The 19708-nt window shown below is 43.3% G+C and overlaps 1 protein-coding gene and 1 long non-coding RNA gene across 7 annotated transcripts in view; one reads left to right on the plus strand and one right to left on the minus strand.

The window, feature by feature from the left end:
* Nucleotides 1-19708, plus strand: part of NTRK3 (neurotrophic receptor tyrosine kinase 3) — a 371411-nt gene that overhangs the window by 266333 nt on the left and 85370 nt on the right. Inside the window, exons 13-14 of one of the 6 annotated variants that reach the window (XM_059912523.1) lie at nucleotides 14399-14533; nucleotides 16076-18195. The exons of 4 other annotated variants lie outside the window; for them this stretch is intronic. In XM_059912523.1, coding sequence (XP_059768506.1) covers nucleotides 14399-14533; nucleotides 16076-16194 — 254 coding nt within the window. In that variant the 3' untranslated portion in view covers nucleotides 16195-18195. Of the gene's footprint in view, nucleotides 1-14398; nucleotides 14534-16075; nucleotides 18196-19708 lie in introns of those variants that run through there. One more of the 6 variants, XM_059912524.1, reaches the window with a different exon arrangement.
* Nucleotides 1-19708, minus strand: part of LOC132359147 (uncharacterized) — a 67510-nt gene that overhangs the window by 35631 nt on the left and 12171 nt on the right. The gene's annotated exons all lie outside the window — the stretch shown is intronic.

The raw sequence follows: 19708 nt of genomic DNA on the forward strand, positions 1-19708 counted from the left end.
GACCATCACTCAAGTGGTTCTTTCTGCCGGAAATAACTTTTCCTTCCCATCTTCTCAGAAATCTTCTCTCTCACACAGATGTAGAGAACAAACTTATGGTTACCAAGGGGGGAAAGGGGGATGGGATGAATTGGGAGATTGGGATTGACATATATACACTACTATGTATAAAATAGATAACCAAGGAGAACCTACTGTATAGCACAGGGAACTCTACTCAATGCTCTGTGGTGACCTAAATGGAAAGGAAATCTAAAAAACGGTGGTTCTATGTATACCTATAACTGATTCACTTTGCTGCACAGCAGAAACGAACACAACTTTGTAAAGCAAATATACTCCAATAAAAATTAATTTAAAAAAAAAGAAAAAAAAAAAGAAATCTTCTCTCTCCTCCCAGCCTCCATCTCCATCCAGCAGATGCAATCTGCTCTGAGGAGGTCGTCTCCCACTCTAGTTAATTCCTCAGAAGGCCCTAATGCTCTTCCGGTCCTGCTTTTAAGGCATGAGGTCCTTTCTGTTACACCTGGCTGTTTCAGCCAAGGTCCCTAAGGGCGGAGGTGCCCCACAGCTGTCACCTAGAGTTGCTAAGTGCGGGCTGAGTGTGTCTGCCTGAGCGGGGGCTCCCTGTCCCTGGGACTGCTTTTCCAGGTGTGTAACTCCTATAAATTTATAAGACTTTTGTTCTCCCGAGCCTATGTGACATTGTTTTGAAAGTGGGAAACAGGATTCAACATTTAGAAATTGATTTTTAACATTAAGTAGAAAGATCATTGTCATTCACTGATACGTCATTGAATCTAAATCTCATATCCATGTATCCACCTATACCATATCTATTGATCCCTCATCAGTCTTTGTTTATCTATCTGTCTGTGTTCAGCTATCTGTCCATCAATTTCTAAATTCTTTCCACAGGGCAGCCCAAGTACCGTCCCTTGATTGGGGGGTGTCACAATTTTATAAGATTACCCACAAAAAGCACCCAACACTGTTTTCCTAATGTCCCCTGCTGAGCTGGTTCCCCATTTCTCCCTTATTCCTGCTGTGTTCCAGCCAAATTATACTGTGCTTCTCTGGAAAAAAAAAATCCCTGTTTTTAGTTTCCTAGGGCTGCTATAACAAAGTACTTGCCATCTTAGAATGATAGAAATTTATTGTCTTACAGCTCTGGAGGCCAGAAATCCAAGAGCAAGTTGTCGGCAGGGCCATGCTCCCTCTGAAATCACTAAGAAAATATCTGTTGTGTGTGTATCTCCTAGATTCTGGTATTTTGCTGGCAATCTTGGGCATTCCTTGTAGACGCATCACCTGAGTCTCTGCCTTCGGGTTCACATGGCATTCTTACCGTGTGTGTGTGTGTGTGTGTGTGTGTGTGTGTGTGTGCGCGCGTGTGTGTGTGTATCTGTGTGTCCAAATTTCCCCTGTTATAAGGACAGTCATATTAGATTAGAGCCTACCCTAGTAACTTCATCTTTTTTTTTTAATTGAAATACAGTTGATTGACAGTGTTAATGATTTCACCTTAACTTGATCATCTGCAAAGATATTGTTTCCAAATAAGGTCACATTCTGAAGTAGCGGAGTTATCTTTTGCGGGGGCACAAATCAACCCATAACAATCCCCCATTCGCTATACCTCACCCATGCTGCTCCCACCATTTGCAATGCCCCCCACACATTTCTGCCTAGTGACCATCTTTCCCACCCCCTCTCCTCCTCTCGCATGGGATTGCTCCCCCACTGAACTCCCACAGCTCTGGGTGGGTACCTTTCTCTCAACACTTACTAGAGTAGATCCCACATTATAAGAATTTATTTTAGGATCCTAGTTGACTGTACACTTCCTTTTCTTTTTTTGCTCGTGGAAAATTGCTACTCAGATATTTGCAAAAGTTATTGCTAGGTAAGCTTCAAAAGGTCTAGCCTTCACGTACGTGGCACTGGATTTTAAGTTTCTCTAGGGTAGTCACTGGGTTTTACTCATCTTGGTATTCCCCTTCCCACCTCTGAACATAGTGCCTATGAGCACAGGAGGCCCCTCAATACGTGTTGGCAATTTGGAGATTTGGAGCACAATGAAAGCAGGGATTTGAATCTGCATTTGCCAGTGTCTGTCATTGCAAAGTGCTGATGCTTTCTGACCTGTATAGCATCTCTCTACTGCTCTTAATCTGGATCCTAGCTAGACCATGACACCGCCATCGCCCAAAATGAATGAGCCTTTTTGTGTGTGTGTCTCTGTGTGTATGATGCTTCCCTCTAGTTAAAAAGAGCAAGCCCCAAGAAAGGTTAAAAACCATTGCTCTATAGAGATACACGGTGGGACCCTTCTTGTCTGTCTTCTTTTCATCCTTCCCTTCATCATTATTTTCAATACCTTCATCATTATCACTAATCATAGGAATTCCAAGTCAGAAAAGCAACTCATAGGTTTATATTCTTTAATTGTTAGGGCTATAAATTTAGAATGTACCAGCTACCTGATCCTATTAGCCATACCCTACTCTAAGATAATCTGCTTAAAATTTATACCACTCAGGGATTTGGACTTTATTGATTACATTTCCTGCTAGACTCAGGCCTTTGCCTTTTGCTTATTGGAGCCTAAACAAAATGGCCATGACCCTGAGGAAAGTCAGGCACCCTGGGATAGCAGATAGACTTGAGAACTTGGGTTCTGGGAGGGCCACATGATCAAGAAGGAGGCAGTGATGTTAAGATAATTTTTTTTCTCTTTCCTTACCTAACAGAGTTATTGTAAGGTTAACATAATCATTTAAAGTTTTGGAAGAAGAAATGCTTTGTAAATGCCAAGATACTATAGTAGGACTTCAAAATAATGTGGCATATTGTTATACAGATTCCCACACACACACACACACACACACACACACACACACACGAGTCATATCACACAGTTCTAAAAAATAAGTTTTCTATTCTCTAAAATGCTGGTCTATCAGGTGAGAAATAGGGGGAGCTGTTGGAAGTGGTTCCTGATTTGGTTTCAGTATAGCAGAGAGGTTAATATAGCACAATTCAATATAGCACAAGAGCTGGAATGAGAAAGCCTAGATTCAAGATGGCGCTGCATCTTATTCACAGGGCAACTTGGCATGAGTTACTGAACATCTTCACTCCTTTTTTTCTTCATCCACAAACTAGGGACCATAACAGTTCTCCCCTCATAGGGATGCTGTGAAGGTTAGATGAGGAAGTCCATACACAATACTTCACTCATTGTCTGGCATGTGTAAATGCTTATAAATACTAGTTGTTAGGTTTTTTAAAAAAATGATCTTACTGAGAAATGAAAAGAATATATCCATGAATAGTTTCACTGTTGTATATTATATTTAAAGCAGTTCCAGATAACAGGAGAAGAAATATCACACAGAAAGTCACAATTAACTGCCAAACGACTTATACAGACAGTGAGATTTGAGCTGGTTATTGAAGAATTCATGGGAATTGGATGGGGAAAATAAGTTAGAAGGGACAGCACAATACCATGGAAGTAAGGACAGAAACTAAAAACTGTAAGATATGGTCAACTTAGAGCTTATCTAAACAGAGATTGTGAATAGGGGAGGGGTGGGTGACAAGGGCAGAATATCTGGCTGAAAACAGGGTGTGGCAAGACCAGGATGGCAGCCTAAGCCATCTGGGATTCATACAAAGGCACTTTCAATCTGTGTTGGCCCCTGAACAGGGTGGTGGATTGGTGAACGTGATGTTTTAGCGACATAATTTGACAATGGTGTGTCAGAAAGCTTAACCTAGGGACTGGAATCAGAGGAATATATTACAAAGCCCCAAAACAGTGGCCTTAAAATTGAAATGGGGGTTGAGGAAGCCTAAACCAATACTTGTTCATCATCTGTTTCATGTGCCAGACTTTGACCTGATCCTTTTTTTTTTTTTTAAATCACAACAGCACCTGTGAGATAGATAATGATATTTCCAATTTACAGAAAGGGAAATCAAGGCTCTGAGAATTTAGGTAATTTACTTAAGGTTTTAAAGTCACACATACCTGGTAGGTAGTAGAACAGGAATTTGATAGCCAGTCAATCTGTCTCCAGATCTTTCTGCCATGCTTTGCTGAAGTGGGGGATCTAGTAAAAGCATGTGTACGTGAGATACTGCAAAACAAGTATTGAAACCTGATGTTTGATTAGATATGGGAAATTAGGAAGACACTGGCAAGAAATGGGGATGATTCCAATAGTTTGTGCCTAGGTGATTATAAGCATGGTAGAGATTTTAAAGAATTGGCCTATCAGGAAGGGAAATTGTTTGGGACGGGGATTATAGAAATGTTGGGTTTGTGGTTATGATGCACAATAATGGAAATGCCAAGTAGCCAGTTGGCATCATGAGAATGGAATTTAGAAGAAAGTTCTTGGCTGGAGTTAAAGGGTTAGACGTCACACCCCTGGATGTGGACATTAATGATGGATTGTACAAGGAGAGAGAGAGAGAGAGAGAGATGGAGAGAAGATGGCTAGAACAGCATTCCTACACTTTAATCACCTGAGGATTCTGTTAAAATACAGGTTTTGATTCACTAGGTTTGGAGTAAGAGCTTGAGAGTCCTCATTTCTAGAAAGCTCTCAGGTGATGCTGCTGTTGCTGGTCCAAGAACCACTCTGAGTAACCAAGGGTGAAAGGACTGATCCTCGAGAAACCACCATAGGTACGAGTGGAGGAAAAGAAGCCAACAGAAAGAACAGGAGCGGAAAGGTAGAAAGACGACACAGTATTATAAGTGTCATGGGGGATGTGGGATGGTGTTGAGATACCACACTCTGTGGAATGACCAAGGTGAAGAGGAATGGAGAAAATCTAGTTAGGGAGTAACCATTGGTGACCTTCAAGAGGTCAGTTTCTGTGGAGGGAATAGAACTTGGATTATGGGAAGTTAAGCATTAACGATCTGTGAGATAGTGGAGTTATAGTTGGAATTGGATCATGCAAAATGTTGGTATCCAAAGGAACTAAGGAAATGGGATGATAGCAGACGGTATGTAAAGTGGAGGACATTGCTCCATCATTTACTAGGTGAGAGACTGGGAATGTGGGCACACATGGATTTGGTACATGAGCACATACCAAAAGATAGAAATGACCATATGTAGATTTCTGCAGAAAGGGGAATAGAACAGGATTTATGGAAGATGCTGGAGAGATAGGAAATAATTGAGGAAAGAAGTTGGAGATAGGATTGAAGGCACCAGTTAAAGAAAAAAAGAAAATACATTTTTCTCTAATACCGAAAGAAAAAAAAGTAATCAGGCTGTGGTCAAGATGGTGCAATGGGTTCATGCTTTAGTGCACCTCCTCTGCTCCAAACACATTGCAGTGACAGAAAAATATAAGGACACACAGCTGGGCCTAAGACCCAGCTATGTGGGCCTAAGAGCAAGATAAGTAACCTGATGGGTCAGAAATAGTACAGAAACAAAAGGTTGATGAGCAGAGCTGCATTCATTCTCGGGCTGGGCTCCAAGTCTGGAGGCAAAAAGAAAGGACAGAAATTTAGCTCTCAAGGGTCCTGCACAACTATATGTGGTCCAGATTGTCAAGGGATCAGGGCTAGAATCACTGCTTGAAGCCATGGGTTGGGGACAGGCTTCCACATTGATGAAAAGAGTCTGAAAAAAATAGTGTTGCCAACCCCTATCTGAGAGTACAGCTAATAGGAATCTCTGAACCTAAGGAGGTAGGGGAGAGAGGTAAAGATGTAACCAGGAGATGATGAACTGACTTAAGCCACTCACTTAGCTGAAGACTGTTCTGCTATATCCCATTGCAAATCAGTATGGAAGGGAGAAACTATTCAACATGAGGAATAATAAAGTTATATTATTACCTCATACCAGTCACAAAATAAGTTATAAATTCTGGTTGAAATTTAGAAGTAGAACTTTTTGTTTTCAGCAGCTTTTTATTTTAAAATGGTATCACCCTTTAGGGGCCCCAGGCCATCATTATAGGATGGGTTTGGAATTGAAGTTCTAAGAGCCTTGGTGGAGGCAGCAATAACAACAACAACACCAAAAACGTTAGACAATGATGACTGAGCACAAAAGGAAAAGAGGGAAAAAAACCCCTTCCTACTCAAAATGAACTACAATCCAACATTATGAACCATGTAGAAAAAAAAAAACAGTTAATAATAAAGATGTTTGTTATCCTGACTTTCACTCAACAATGTTCTGGATATTCTACCCAATGCAATAAGACAAGAAAAGAAATATAAGAATTGTGGAAAGACATACGACCATCTTTTTGTGAATGATATGATCATCCTACATAGAATATCAAAAGGTATTTATAAAGCTAGAACAAGTTAGAGAGCTCAGCAATGTTACTAATACAAGATCAGTAAACACAAATTAATATATTCCCTAAACACAGTTAGAAAATTTAACTGAAAACAAATCACACTTACAATAGCAAAAATGAAATAAAACAAAAAAAGGCAAAAAAATATAAATTCTACAAAGGATATGCAATATCTTCTAGAAAATGCAAGACAATATTAAGAGTATAAAATAAGAATGAGTAAATGGAGCATATATCTTGTTCATAAATAGGAAGAACCAATATAATGAAGATGTTGATTATCCCCCAAGTTTATAAATTAAATACACTCCCAATAAAAATCCCAGCAGGGTTTTTGAAGACACTTGCTTGATAAGCTTATTCTATAATTTATATGAGAGAATGAAAGACAAAGAATAGCCAAGGTATTTTTTTAAAAGAGGGTTGAGGAGATTTGCTCTCATAGACAAAAAGACATATTATAAAGTTCTAGTAATTAAGATGGGGAGACAAATAGGCCAAAGTATAATAATATTTTTTTAGCACTCAGAGGACATACATGTGTATATATGTAGATATATAGATAGACAAACAAACAGAAAGATGTCTGGCTATGTGTGTATTTTTGATGTGTCATTTCAAATCAGTATGAAAGGGAGAATTTATTCAATAAAACCACATGAGGAAAAATAATCTCATACCAGCCACACAATAAATTATAAATTCTGGGTGAAATTTAAAAGTAGAACTTTTTGCTTTAGATAAGGTTTTTGTTTTAAAATACTTTTAGATATACAGGAACGTTGCAACAAGAATGCAGAGAATTCTCTTATGCCTCTCACTCGGTTTTCTCTATTGTAATCATCCTAAATCACCATGACACATTTGTCACAACTAAGAAGCCAACTTTGGCATGTTATTGTTAACTAAACTCAATACTTCATTCTGATTTCACCAGTTTTTCCTCAAATGTCCGTTTTCTGTTTCAGAATCCCATCCAGAATACCACATTACATTTAGTTATCATGGTTCTTTAACCTCATCTGATCTGTGACAGTTTCTCAGACTTTCCTTGTCCTTGATTACCTTGACAGTTTTGAGGTCAGATTTTATGCAGAATGCCTCCCAATTTAATCTTGTTGGTTGGGGTCATGAGTTTTGGGGAGGAAGACCACAGAGATGATGCTGCCCTCATCATATCATATCATGCTTATCACATGGCATCACTGAATATGCTAGCCCTGATCACCTGGCTGAGACCAGGATTCTCCACTGTAAAGTTACGTTTTCCCCTTGCCATACTCTTTGGAAGTAAGCTGATAAACACAGAACACAAGGTGGGGAGTTAAGCTCCATTTCCTTGAGTGAGGAGACTCTACATAAATTTTTAGAATTCTTCTGTAAGAGGGATTGTTAAATATAGTACTTTTAGAGGAAAAGAGTATATTCTTTGACATTGAGGGGGGAAAATCTTAAGATACAGATTATAAATAACATAAAGGGAAAGATTAATGCATTTGTCTACATTAATTTTTAAAAATCTATATAAGATACCATATACAAACGTAAAAGATAAACCATAGACTGAGAGAGCATAATTCCAATGCATACAGCCAACAAAGAATTTACATGCAGAATAAATAACAAACTCCCACAAATAAAAAAGACCAACTTATATACAATGTATATATGTATGTGTACATATATATAGTATGTGTATGTACATATTATATATTATTATATAATATTATTATATAGGTAATATATATCCACACATATACACATAATATATATAATGCACACACATGTATAACACACATGCACACACACACACACACACACAACACAATGAAGAAAGTATAGGAAGAGACACTTCACAGAACAGGGAACTCCAATTGAGATGATGTGAACCTCAGCAGTAATCAGGGAAATGCACCTTAAAGCTACAAGAAGATAACATCTACCACACATCAGATAATATCATATATGGAGAGACAAGGTAAGACGTTCATCCATTTAGTGATCATAGAAATATGAGTTGGTCCCATCACTTTGGGGAAACGTTTAGCAATACAGTGAAGGATTTCTATACACTAAACTATAGGGATATCCTCTAAAGCCATTCTTCTGAAACATTTTTTTGTGCATAGAAATCACCTGAAGAACATGTTAAAATGAAGATGTTGATTCACTGAGGTCTAAGAGTTTCCATTTCTACCAAACTCCTAACTGATGCTGATGCTGGTCTACGTGCCCATAGTTTGAGTAACAAGCCTCTAGAGGTCAGCAAACAGAGGCCTGTGGGCCAAGGCCCAAATCTGGTTCCTGTCTGTTTTTACCATTGAAGCTTTATTGAAACACATTTGTTTGTTTCTGTGTTGTCTATGGCTGCTTTCAGACTACAATGACAGAATTTAGTAGCAGCAACAGAGACCGTATGATTTGTATAAAGCCTAAAATTGTATTTATTATCTGGGCCTTTATAGGAAAAGTTTGCCAACTGCTGCTCTAGAGAAACTCTCCCACATGCACGTAAAGAGACTTGTGTAATAATATTTATTGCAACTTTTTTTGGAGTAATGACAGAATGGAAATAAGTGTCAGTTAGTAGAACAGACAAATAATTTGTAGTATAGTCACATGGTAGACTCCATCAGTTACAATTAATGAATGAGAACTACAAGTCTTAATGTGGATAAATCTAGAAAAAACATCACTTGTTTTAAAATTTAAACTTAGGCAATTTTCTTACAGATATCTACCTCTGCAGGCAAATTATTAAAAGATGCCTGGAAATGATCCTCATCTATTTCAGGGCAGTGATTACCTCTGGTGAGGGATTAGATTAGGAACAGGATCATGAATGCATTCATATGGGCTCACAACCATAGGTGTCATGTATTATTTCTCTCAAAAATTTGGAAAGAAGATATCAAAATGTAATAAATTGTTAATACTGGGTGGTGGGTACACAGTTTTGATAATCTCTACGCTTTCTTATTTCAGATATTTCAAACATTGGAAAAGAATAAAAAGAATCAAAAAGGGGAAAATATGCTGAATATAAAGACAAGTATTTTGAAGTGCAGGGAGGGGGTGAAGATAGAGAAAGGTTATTCATACTTGAGGCTCTCTCCCCTCTCAATTAAGCAAGAGATATTCCGGTATTACAAATTGTCCCTTATATAGTTAATTTTGAGAATGGTAAACAGGTTTTACCAGGTGACTAATTTTACTCCATGGCTTGTGAAGTATTTTGATTCTAAGAGGTCACTTCATCCAGATCCTGGAGTGGAAGGAATTTCCCTTTCTCTGGAACTAACATTTCACTCCTTTGATCCAAGCTCAGCTTATTGCTGGGACAATAGTGATACCAAGAGCGAAGCCCCCAAGGACATTCCTCCTCCTTTTGAGTGCAAGCCTTGCAGTATTCCTCAGGGAAGAGTCCGGAGAGCCTTCAAGATTCCTTCAGGGAAGAGCCTTTGGCTTTTGTCTGAGAATCTCAGTGTTCCATGCCCTTTTATCTCACCTAGGTGTGGATGCCCTCCCACTGTGACTTCTCCTGGCATGATTCCCTGAGCTAACTCACATTTGGGTTGCATTCAGCAGCAGCCCCTCCCTCAGAGCATCTGCGCACAGCTGGAACCAGGCTTTGCACATGGACCAGGGCAGTCTCATCATTGATTTTCCCAGCAGTATTGAGGCAACTTTACAGGAAAAGGTGCTGTGTACTGAAGCTGGGGATCTCAGTTCAACACTCTTAGCCATGAAATATACAAGAGGGACGTTTCAGTTCCAAGTACATTTGCATATCCTATAGAAGCCTTTGTAGCATGTTTGTTGTTGTAAGGATATGGGAATACTTTGAGTCAAATCATACCCCATGACATTTAACAGCTGTATTGAAAAGTCCTGCTAGCTGGCAATTGATAACCTTTGGTCAAGTGCCTTACATGTGTCAAGGAAAATGGAAGCATAGCCAGCTGATGATACAAATACCCAAAATACCATCTTCTCACCCAACAGTAGCATTATAAGTGGTCTCTAGCATGTTTTCTTCTTGGGAACCTGATTTCCGAACACAATGCCCTCTTACCCATACAGTTCAATTCCTGAACTATCTCCTCTTTCTGAGATAGGTTTATCCCTCTGATGGAGGTTTCCAGCCACTTATGTATCATTTTTAACCATAACCAGAGGAAGCATAAGTTTGGTCATTATAGGGATAATCAGTAAGGCTTGCTGAGAGGGCATTCCCTGGTCTTTAATGCACTAGTGCTGGCTTTATGTTTATTGTAAAGTTTTCAACTCAAATGCTAAGACAAACCATGCAGGGATTGTAAATAAGTGAAGGGACCAGGTGGAGGATAATAGGGAGTGGTGTGGCATATGGTGAATTAGAGAACACATGCCTTGTCTAAATGGAGTGGCCACCACTTTGCTCTAGCTGATTATCATTGTGCAGAAATGCTGGCCCAACATTGACAGAACTCTTGGATTTTTAAGGGAAGCTAGAAATAGGGATATTTTAAATGTGAAATCTTCCAACTTTTAGATGTTGGCAACTAATTCAAAAAATTTTTTTAAATCACGCTAAAATGAGACACAACCCAGAGCCACAGATGGCCCATTGGTTAGGTTTGCAACCTCAGAATAACAGAGGAAATGATCTGAGAGCTTTAAGTAAGATAGTTTGTGGCCAGCAAGTCTAGGCATTTGGGTCTCACCCACGTGGCTCAGTGCCACCATCTTTTTACTGAATCTGATGGCAGGAAAGAACTTAGATTGAGAACAACAATAGCCACATCAGGAGGCAAAGGTACAGAACCATGTAACAATAGTCATAACCCGGGACCACTGGGGCTCTTTGATGACCTTCTTCCCATGACCTTAGAGAGGTCACCATACAGGCAGCAAACGAAGCAAGCGACATTTATGAGGGACATTTTCTTTACCGTGATGTACCTTTTCCTGTCACTTCTTGTTCACATAGTGACCCAAGGGGAGAGTGCTGGGGAGAGAGCAATTCTGGGCTCCATACTTGGCCTCCCAGGAGGATTCTCAGATTCTACACTCTTGCTCTAGGTGTCACTATGTTCTGAATAATTGCTCTTCTCTACAAACTCATGATTATCTCTCTTTCATCAGGTTTACTTTTCATCCTTCTTAAGCTGAACTCCCAGAAGTAACATCAAAATGAAGGGGTCAATGTCTAGATAGAGTTTGGGATTCTTTACTTGGTAGGTCCTAATACAAACCAAGTGGTAGGTGTGGCTGGCTGACACTTGCAGAAAATGAGGCAGCGTGGGAAAGGGTTGGGCTGGGCATCTACTGGAGGAGGGCAGTGGCGGGGCATGGGGGGTGCTCGGCTCCCTGGTAGGGAAGCTGTTAGTGAGGAAGGAACACTCTAGCCCTCCAGCCAGGCCTTGCAGAAGAAGCCGGAGGTAAAGCCCTGCTTCCCCTGGAGAATGTCCCCATCACTGCAGCCTTGACCTCCATTTCTGCCTCCTTTTCCGTACATTGATTTTCAACAAATGGAAGCCATATTGCAAAGCAGTTAATTATAAGGAGTTTAAGGTTATGAAAAACTTGGTTCAATGTTCAATATCAGACTCTGCCACAAAGTGTACTTGGTTTTTTTTTTTAAATATATATTACTGAGCCTCAGTTTTCCCACATGTAAAATAGAGTTAATAATATCAACTTTTAAAAGATATTGGAGGGACTTCCCTGGTGGTCCAGTGGTTAGGACCCTGCTCTTCCACTGCCAGGGCCTGGGTTCAATCCCTGATCGGGGAACTAAGATCCCACAGGCTGCGTGGTGCAGCAAATAAAATAAAATAAAATAGAGATACTGAATTATCTGTAAGCAGTGCCTGGCACCATCACTAGCTTATACAGGTCTTTGGATTCCAGGGTGATCAGTGATGCATTGGATGGTAGGGCTGTTATAGCCGGGCATTGCTTGAGTCTCCCTTCTTTAGCCCATGCCTGCCCACAGCATGCTTCAAGACATTTCACATCTTCTCACCCCTTGGGGAATGGTGTAGAGGGTGTGGCTAGAATGCCCCCTGACTGGGGTGGGGTACAACGCAGGCTCCCCACCCTGACATCTATCCTGTGGACCCCTCCTGCTCTCACTCTGTCTCTGGACAAGGATCTCAACTGCTCTGTGCCTCTGATTCCCTATGATTAAGCCACCCATGACCTCAGTGCCAGGACTCCTGTGTATATCAACCTCCTCTTTCTCACAGCCAATGCTATGTAAATGCTAAGCGTTTCTGCGATGTAGCGACTTTAAGAGGATGAATGAAAACATTTGACGAGGGAATGTTGGGAAATAATCCAATAGGGCTCCATTTGGTATTGGGCCTTTTATCAAGGCCATAACCCAAACCCACTTTATGGGGTTAGGGAATAAAATTACCATGTCGGATAACAAAAAGGAAGAAGCAGGGACAGAAAGGGAGGCCTTGAGAATCCAAAGTCAAATGAGTGTGTAGACAGAAGATGCAAGGGAAGTTCTCACTGGTGGGTGCCTGGAAAGCTGGTAGCGCTAGACTTCCAAGGCCAGAGCAAGAGAGTGGGGCTGGAATGAAACCCCAGAGAGGATGAGATGATTAGGATTTACAAGATTCTCAGAAAAACAGAGAGGTGTGAAGGTCTAGGCCATCCTTTGTGTTGCACGGCCATAGAAGGCAGCCCTTCTCTTGCTGCAGTGAATATTAAAGAACTTGCCCTTGAAGATTTAACTGGCTTTTGGCCCAATGGGATTGGCTCCAAAAGCTTTCATCCAATTCTCTGGGTGCTTAGCACCCCCTAGCCTCTTCCTTCCCAGCTTCCCTCCCTTCCCAAAACGATCCCAGAGTCTCTGGCTTGCTTCTCAGAAAACATACACCTAGACAGTCCCTGAAGACCAGGCTCTGTTCTGAATTACAGAGGGCCTACGAGTAGCTTTGTGCTGGATGACTCTGGGGACAGCTGTTGACAGATGGAGGAAAAGGTTAGACGTGAGGGTCCATGGGCCACTGGGGGCGAGGCTTTCTTCAGAAGTATATTTGCTCCTCTTTGGCCTTTCCTCCAGCCATCTCTCCCTTTCCCAGTCCAGGTCCATGGTGGTCCTTGTCCCCCTGCCCTCCCCCGAGCATATGCCTTTTCCTTCCTGCTCTGGGGTTGTTCTGAGTGAAAGGGGGAGGAATGGAGGATTTTGGAGCGGTGACTCTTACACTATAAGGCCTCAGCATTTAGAATCTTGGAAAGGCTCCATCTGGGAAAGAGTTCCAGAGGAAACAAACTTCAGATCCCGGCTCATATGGGAAAAGGCTCATGTTCACGGAGGTGGCTTCAGGGACCTTGGCAGAGGCTTGGCCCCTGCCTTTAATGGATCCGACATGGAGCCTTCCAGGGCCCACGATACTGCATGGCCTTCAAGGGAGATTTCACTCACAAGCTATCATACCTCTTTCATAGGACTTAGAGTTGTCAGGTCTCTAGGGAACCAACAGCTTTTGTCGTTCTGTTTATGCCCTAACTGAGGCAAGAACGATTTCAAGGGGCCAAACACCCCGTCTCTTCTCCTCTTCATTCCCCCTTGTCATGTTGTTTCTTCTTGGAGAGTAGCTGAATTTCTTTTCTAGGAGAGAAGGGGCCAAAAAGGTGGTCTCAAGACCTGTGGGATCATCAGCTCAGTTCATAGAAATCTTCCTTCCAGCCCCGGAAATGGCATTGACAAAAGCAGTGATGGCCACAAGTTCAGGATTCCCCCGGCCCAAGAAGAGGGATGGGGGTGGGTAAGCATGGTAGGGAAAGGTTGGACAGAGTTTATGGTGATCCCCTCATGCAGTTCCTTAATGCCACTGTGTGATACTCAGAGGACCATGTATCTAGATTTTATGCCTAAAATAAAGCAGGTGCCCCTACAGGTAAAGCAGTGTGAGTACAGGAGCTGGGAACACCTGGATTTCTGTTTCTGGCCTTGTGCACTTAAGAAAAATACTTCCCCATGTCTTTGCACATGGGGCTCAATACTGACCATTAATTCCCCCATGTCTGCCTCTTCTGCCAGGGGTCTTTTCAAACATAGACAATCATGGGATATTAAACTTGAAGGACAATAGAGATCATCTAGTCCCATCAACTCACTATATATATGAGGAACCTGAGGTCCAGAGTGGGGAAGTGTCTTACCCAAGGTCACATGGTGAGTTACCTCCTTTGACGTCTTTGTATGCAGTACAGACCCCCTGTCCCCCTCACCAATTTTATTTCTTAAGATCTTAAGACCTCATGAAGTTTCTGTAGGTCCCAGAGGATTCAGGGATGACTAGGTGCCTAGTGTGGGATTGGTACTAAAATCCCTCAGGTGAGGGAACTCTTCCAGGCCAGGATACTTCACAGGGCCTAGGTGAGGCATCTGGGACAAGAGAGAGAGGGACCATGGCCTGGAGAGAAACAATGGAGTCACAGACCCTCTAGACCAATGGCCTGCCTTCCCCCTGCCTCAGACCCAAGAGAGCCCTTGTCCTGGGTTAGCACAGTGATGCTAGCACAGAAACATCTCAAGTTGAAACCAAGTCTCCCTCTAAACATGACCTCATCGGTGAGGAACTTTCCTCCATCTCCACAATCTAACCCCGCTCCCTGCAGAAGGAGGGCACCCAGCATCCAAGATGACTCAACTCTGTTTTGATCGTAATATGTCCTCAGAATGAGGAGGGGAAAGTCTCAGTGCTACCAACTCGATCTCTCCCCATGATAGCCTCAACGTCTAGCTGCCCATTATGCTCTTCACATACCTGCACACAGCTTTCCTAAAAAGACTGGCTTACTCCTATCTTGTCTGCACATGCACGTAAACACCCACACACTTATTTTATAGACATTATTTTAATCCAGGGTTGACTGGAAAACCTCCTTCTGGAGATTTGATCAGGAGCACCCAACGTCTCTGGACATCCTAATTCCGTCCATGGCAGTGTGGGCCAGAGAGGAGCTGAGCTAGCATGGAAGCCCTCCTTGCTTGAGGCTGCCCATGGCTTGATGGCCACCAATGCTACCCCTCCAGGGTATTCCATCCCCTACGAGACTTGGAATTATGGGAGGGCTGAGAGATCAGCCATCATTGCACTGACTGGGTGAAATGAGAGGAAAAAGTGAAGGAGAAGGAGTTTATAGTCTTGAATGTACAGTGCCCCCAACCTGGTGCAGTCAAAGGTGGTTCACATTATCCCAGCTCCTAGGATTAGAAATGGCCCTCAGGTATCCCTTAAGAATGTAAGGTCTGGAGAGCAATCTCCTCCCACCCCTTTGCCCCCCCAGGCACCCTAGCGATTATGCCCTGTTCCCACCTCCCTCTCAAGCTCATCGTCAGGGCCTCCTCCTACTTAGATGAGGCTGCCCCTCCCCTCCTCTTCCAGGACAATCCAAGGCCAAGCCCCCAAACGTTTTGCTCACGTCCCTTCCTCGGTCCAGTGGAGGCAGCAGCAAAAGTGGAGTGTTTCCAGTTTCTCTGACCATGCTTGGTTTTAAGTTAATCCCCTCCTCCTATCCTTCCCTTTTGCTGAGAATTCATTTGGCTGTTCCCAATATATCTGTGTCCGTATCCCGTATCTCCAGCTCTTCCCCCTACCTTTCAGGCTCCCTCTGTGTTTCCCCTTCTAGTTTTGATCTTCTTTGGGGGTTTTGGTTTTTACTTTATTTTGCTTTTTCTGTTTTTCTGTTTTTTTGTTTTTGTGTTTTATAGGTTTCAGAGAAATTATGTTGAATCCAATAAGCCTTCCCGGACATTCCAAGCCTCTTAACCATGGCATCTATGTTGAGGATGTCAATGTTTATTTCAGCAAAGGACGTCATGGCTTTTAAAAACTCCTTTTAAGCCTCCCTGTTTTGATGTCACCTTGGTAGGCTGGGTCCTCTGAGAGGTTGGAAGCTCTAGGCATGGTTCTGTTTGGATCCGGGGAAGCTAAGTAGAAACTACACAAGCCGCCGGTGCCCCTGCATCCTTTATCACCACCAAGACGGGTGTTTGCCCCCATCCGCCACTGGCAGGGTTGCCCTTTCCCTCCAATCATCACTGTGCTCCTTTTTTTTCTGGCCTCCAAGGCAGCTCCTGCCATCATCTTAAGAGCCAATAAAGAGAATTAAAAACCTGTGCACCAGGAACCATCTCTTAAACACACTAGCCATTCTCTTGCTTTCCACAAACAACCCAACCACCACGAGAAAGCCTGATGAAGTCCAGCCGTGCTCCGGCCTCACTTTCCCCGCTTGGAAGCGTGGGGTCTCCCTGGCTCTCCCTAGGATACCAGGCCATCCTCTTAGTGACCTCGTCGCCCTGCAGCCTCCCGTGGGGAAGAACATCTAAGCAGAGGTGGAGACGGCGCGGTGAGAGGAGAGGGAGCCAGGCCCAAGTATTGGCACCAGATTAGGTCTCAGAGGAAAGAATGGAAACCAATCATTTTCTATATATATATATATTTTTTGGTGGAGAAAACCATACCTTTTTTTTGGACACACTTTCCCCCTACTTCCTCTTCTCTCTGGAACGGCTCACAGTGAGTGGTATTAGAAAACTCCTTGGAGAAGAGGATTTCTCCAGGGCTCCTTCTTGGCCCCTAGATCTGCAGTTCCGACAAGCTTTGGCTGCAGGAGGTCTTGCCTGTGAATTGGGCATCCTGCTAGGACCACAAGGGACCAAGGGAATCAGGGACCAAGGCCCTTCCTGCTGTTCCATGATCCCGGGATTGGCTCTCTTCCCCCACTTTTACTTATTCTTGACTCTGAGAACTTTTGGCACCCAATGGAATCACCATTTCAAGGCCAAGATGAACTGAAGGGGAAGAGAAGTAAAAATTGGCCTCCTCCAGCCCCTCTCATGGCTCCAATGGAAGTGTCATCCCGTTCTCTGGTCAATATATGTGTTTACTTTGCTTGCTTTGACTCATGCCTTACTCCATGGCCACCCTCTCCCAAAGAGGGAGGTTCGTTTCCCCGATTTTCAACTTGATCCACTGGGGAGAGGGAAAGGGATGCTTTTCCCCCTGCTTCAATAGGAAAGGTACAGTTGTAGGGCCTGAACCTCTCCCAGATTTGCTGCCATGTTGGCTGAGTGGACTTTGGGCTTGGCCTAGTTCCCCCCCACCCACCCCATGGTGCCTCCGTTGTAGGGGGTCAGCACAGGCTGCCCCCTTGGGGGTGGAGCATGGAAGAGGGGGCCAACCATGGGGAGCTCGTAGGACAAAATGGTGGTGGTTTTAACCCACTACGTTTTGGAGTGATGATGTACAGTAATAGATAATAGATTCTCTGCCTTGGGAAATTTCCCTGGGGGTTAGGATTCCCACTTAGGGCTTTAGGTCCTGAGTCCTGTGGATGGTGGTTCTTCACGTCGGGTTCCCAGCCTGATTCTGCAGACACCTCCATGGGCTTTAAAAATGCAGAGCTTTCCAAGTTCTTGCCCAGTATCTGGGGTGGCCTCCCGGGCACCTGAATGTTCAGAGTATCACATGGGGATTCAGGTTCTCTCCAGGGCCTAGAAGTGTGTTTATTTAGCCCCCCCAAGCTCCCCGCCATCCTGGTCCCCATTGCTTCATGTCTGGCTGTTCCCCATTGTGTCCTGCCGACCCTTTGGGCCAGGGCCCCCTCCTGAGTGTGGCTTTAAGGAGTAAGCTTGAGGATGATGTCTTTTAATTATTGTAAATCATTACCTCATTTCCAGCCTCCCAGGCTCCATCCATCCCAGCATCTTTTATTCTGCCATTTTCCTCACCTTGTGCTATGACCATGGGGCGTTGTGTTTCCGCAGAGACATATAGGAGTGTTCAGTGTATAGTTTCTTAATAAACACTTTATTTTCTAATGAAATGACTGGATCAGACCTCTTATTTGGCAATTTTGCAAAGAATATTAAAGATACATAGAAATTTCAGGCTACCCTGTTTTTTAATTCCCCCCTATTTTACTATTACTCTTTTAAAGAAGTTTCTTAGCCAAGTCCTGTTTGCAAAGGATTTTACAATCTGTTCCATTGGTTGCTTTCACTGAGACCCCTTCAGATACAGGCTGAGTCTATACAGTGAAGTGTTTCCTCATCTTACTGAGAAAGAATTAGAGGCACAGAGAGTAGAATGGTTCACTCAGGGTCACACAGCACAAGAGACAGAAGCCAGGTTCAAACCTGACTCTTTCAGGTACAACTCAGGTTACTGAGACCCTTGTCTCCTTGGTGGCTGGAGACTCTTCTACTGTCCAAACAGCCAAAGCTTATGGAGATTCTTTCTTCAGAGCTGATGTGAAAGGGGGTCTGGGAGTGGGGTTGAGGGATCCTTTATCTTTGGTGCACCAGTAAGCCAATGTAATTTTTCCCTTGGTTGGAGTGGTTTTATATCTCCCTTATGGATCTTGGGGAAGTGACCTTGCCCAGAGGAAGACGGGGGGTCTGGGCTTGCAGGCCAACCTGCCGATCATCCAGAGACCACCCCCTGCCCCTCCCCACCCCAGACACATACGCACTAAGGTAGGCCAAACTCTCATGTCAGGTCTCATGTGGGCTACCAGAAAAGGAGAGGCAGAAGAGTCCTGGGGTCCTACTGAGGCTAAAATGCTTAGATGAGCTGGCTGTATCTGTCTGCCCTTGGTTCCTGGGCCCTGACCCAGCTAGAAGGGTCAAAATGCCTTCTGTAACTTACAGTGTCTTCCTTTTAGGAGGAAGGGAATTTGTATGTAGGAGATTTGGAACAAGAGAGGAGGTCGGGGGCTGGGAAGATTTTGACCCTTTCCTTGGTCTCAGTAGGCTTTTTTGGGGCTTCTTACTTAGGAAGTAAAGATGAGGCATGCAGAAGTAAGGTGGGTGAGCTCAAGGTGGAAGTCCAACAGGGATTGATTCGACTAGGTTGGTGCTTTTTCTACTTACCCTTACTCAATCTCTTATTTAAGTCTAGCTTGGTTTGAGCCCTCACCTCACCTCACCCCCAATGGACGCTCCTTTTCTATAGAGTGGCCTGGGTATGGGGTTGCCCCAGCTCCACGTTCTCCTGTTCTCAAGGGTTCCAGGATTGGACCAGGGATGGCCCAAGGGTTGAGACTGTCTTTGGGACCATCAGGCTGCATGGATTCTAGGGAGAAGTTCATTATTAATAACTAGAGATATTTAAGTTTTGTTTTATCAGGATGCGTAGAGCCTGCCAATGCATGGGAGAAAAGATGATGAATAGAAACGGCCCCTGGGAAGACGGGAAAGAAAAGCACCCATCCTCAGGAGGAAGGATCAGCCGCATGGAGGGAGAGCTCTCCTGGTGCAGCAGGAGGAAGAGGAAAAGATGAGGGTTTAGAGGTTTGGGGTGGGCAAGGGAGTGAGAGAGTTCTTGTCTGGTGGCTT

The sequence above is a fragment of the Balaenoptera ricei genome, chromosome 2, assembly GCF_028023285.1.
Source record: "Balaenoptera ricei isolate mBalRic1 chromosome 2, mBalRic1.hap2, whole genome shotgun sequence".
Taxonomy (NCBI): Eukaryota; Metazoa; Chordata; class Mammalia; order Artiodactyla; family Balaenopteridae; genus Balaenoptera; species Balaenoptera ricei.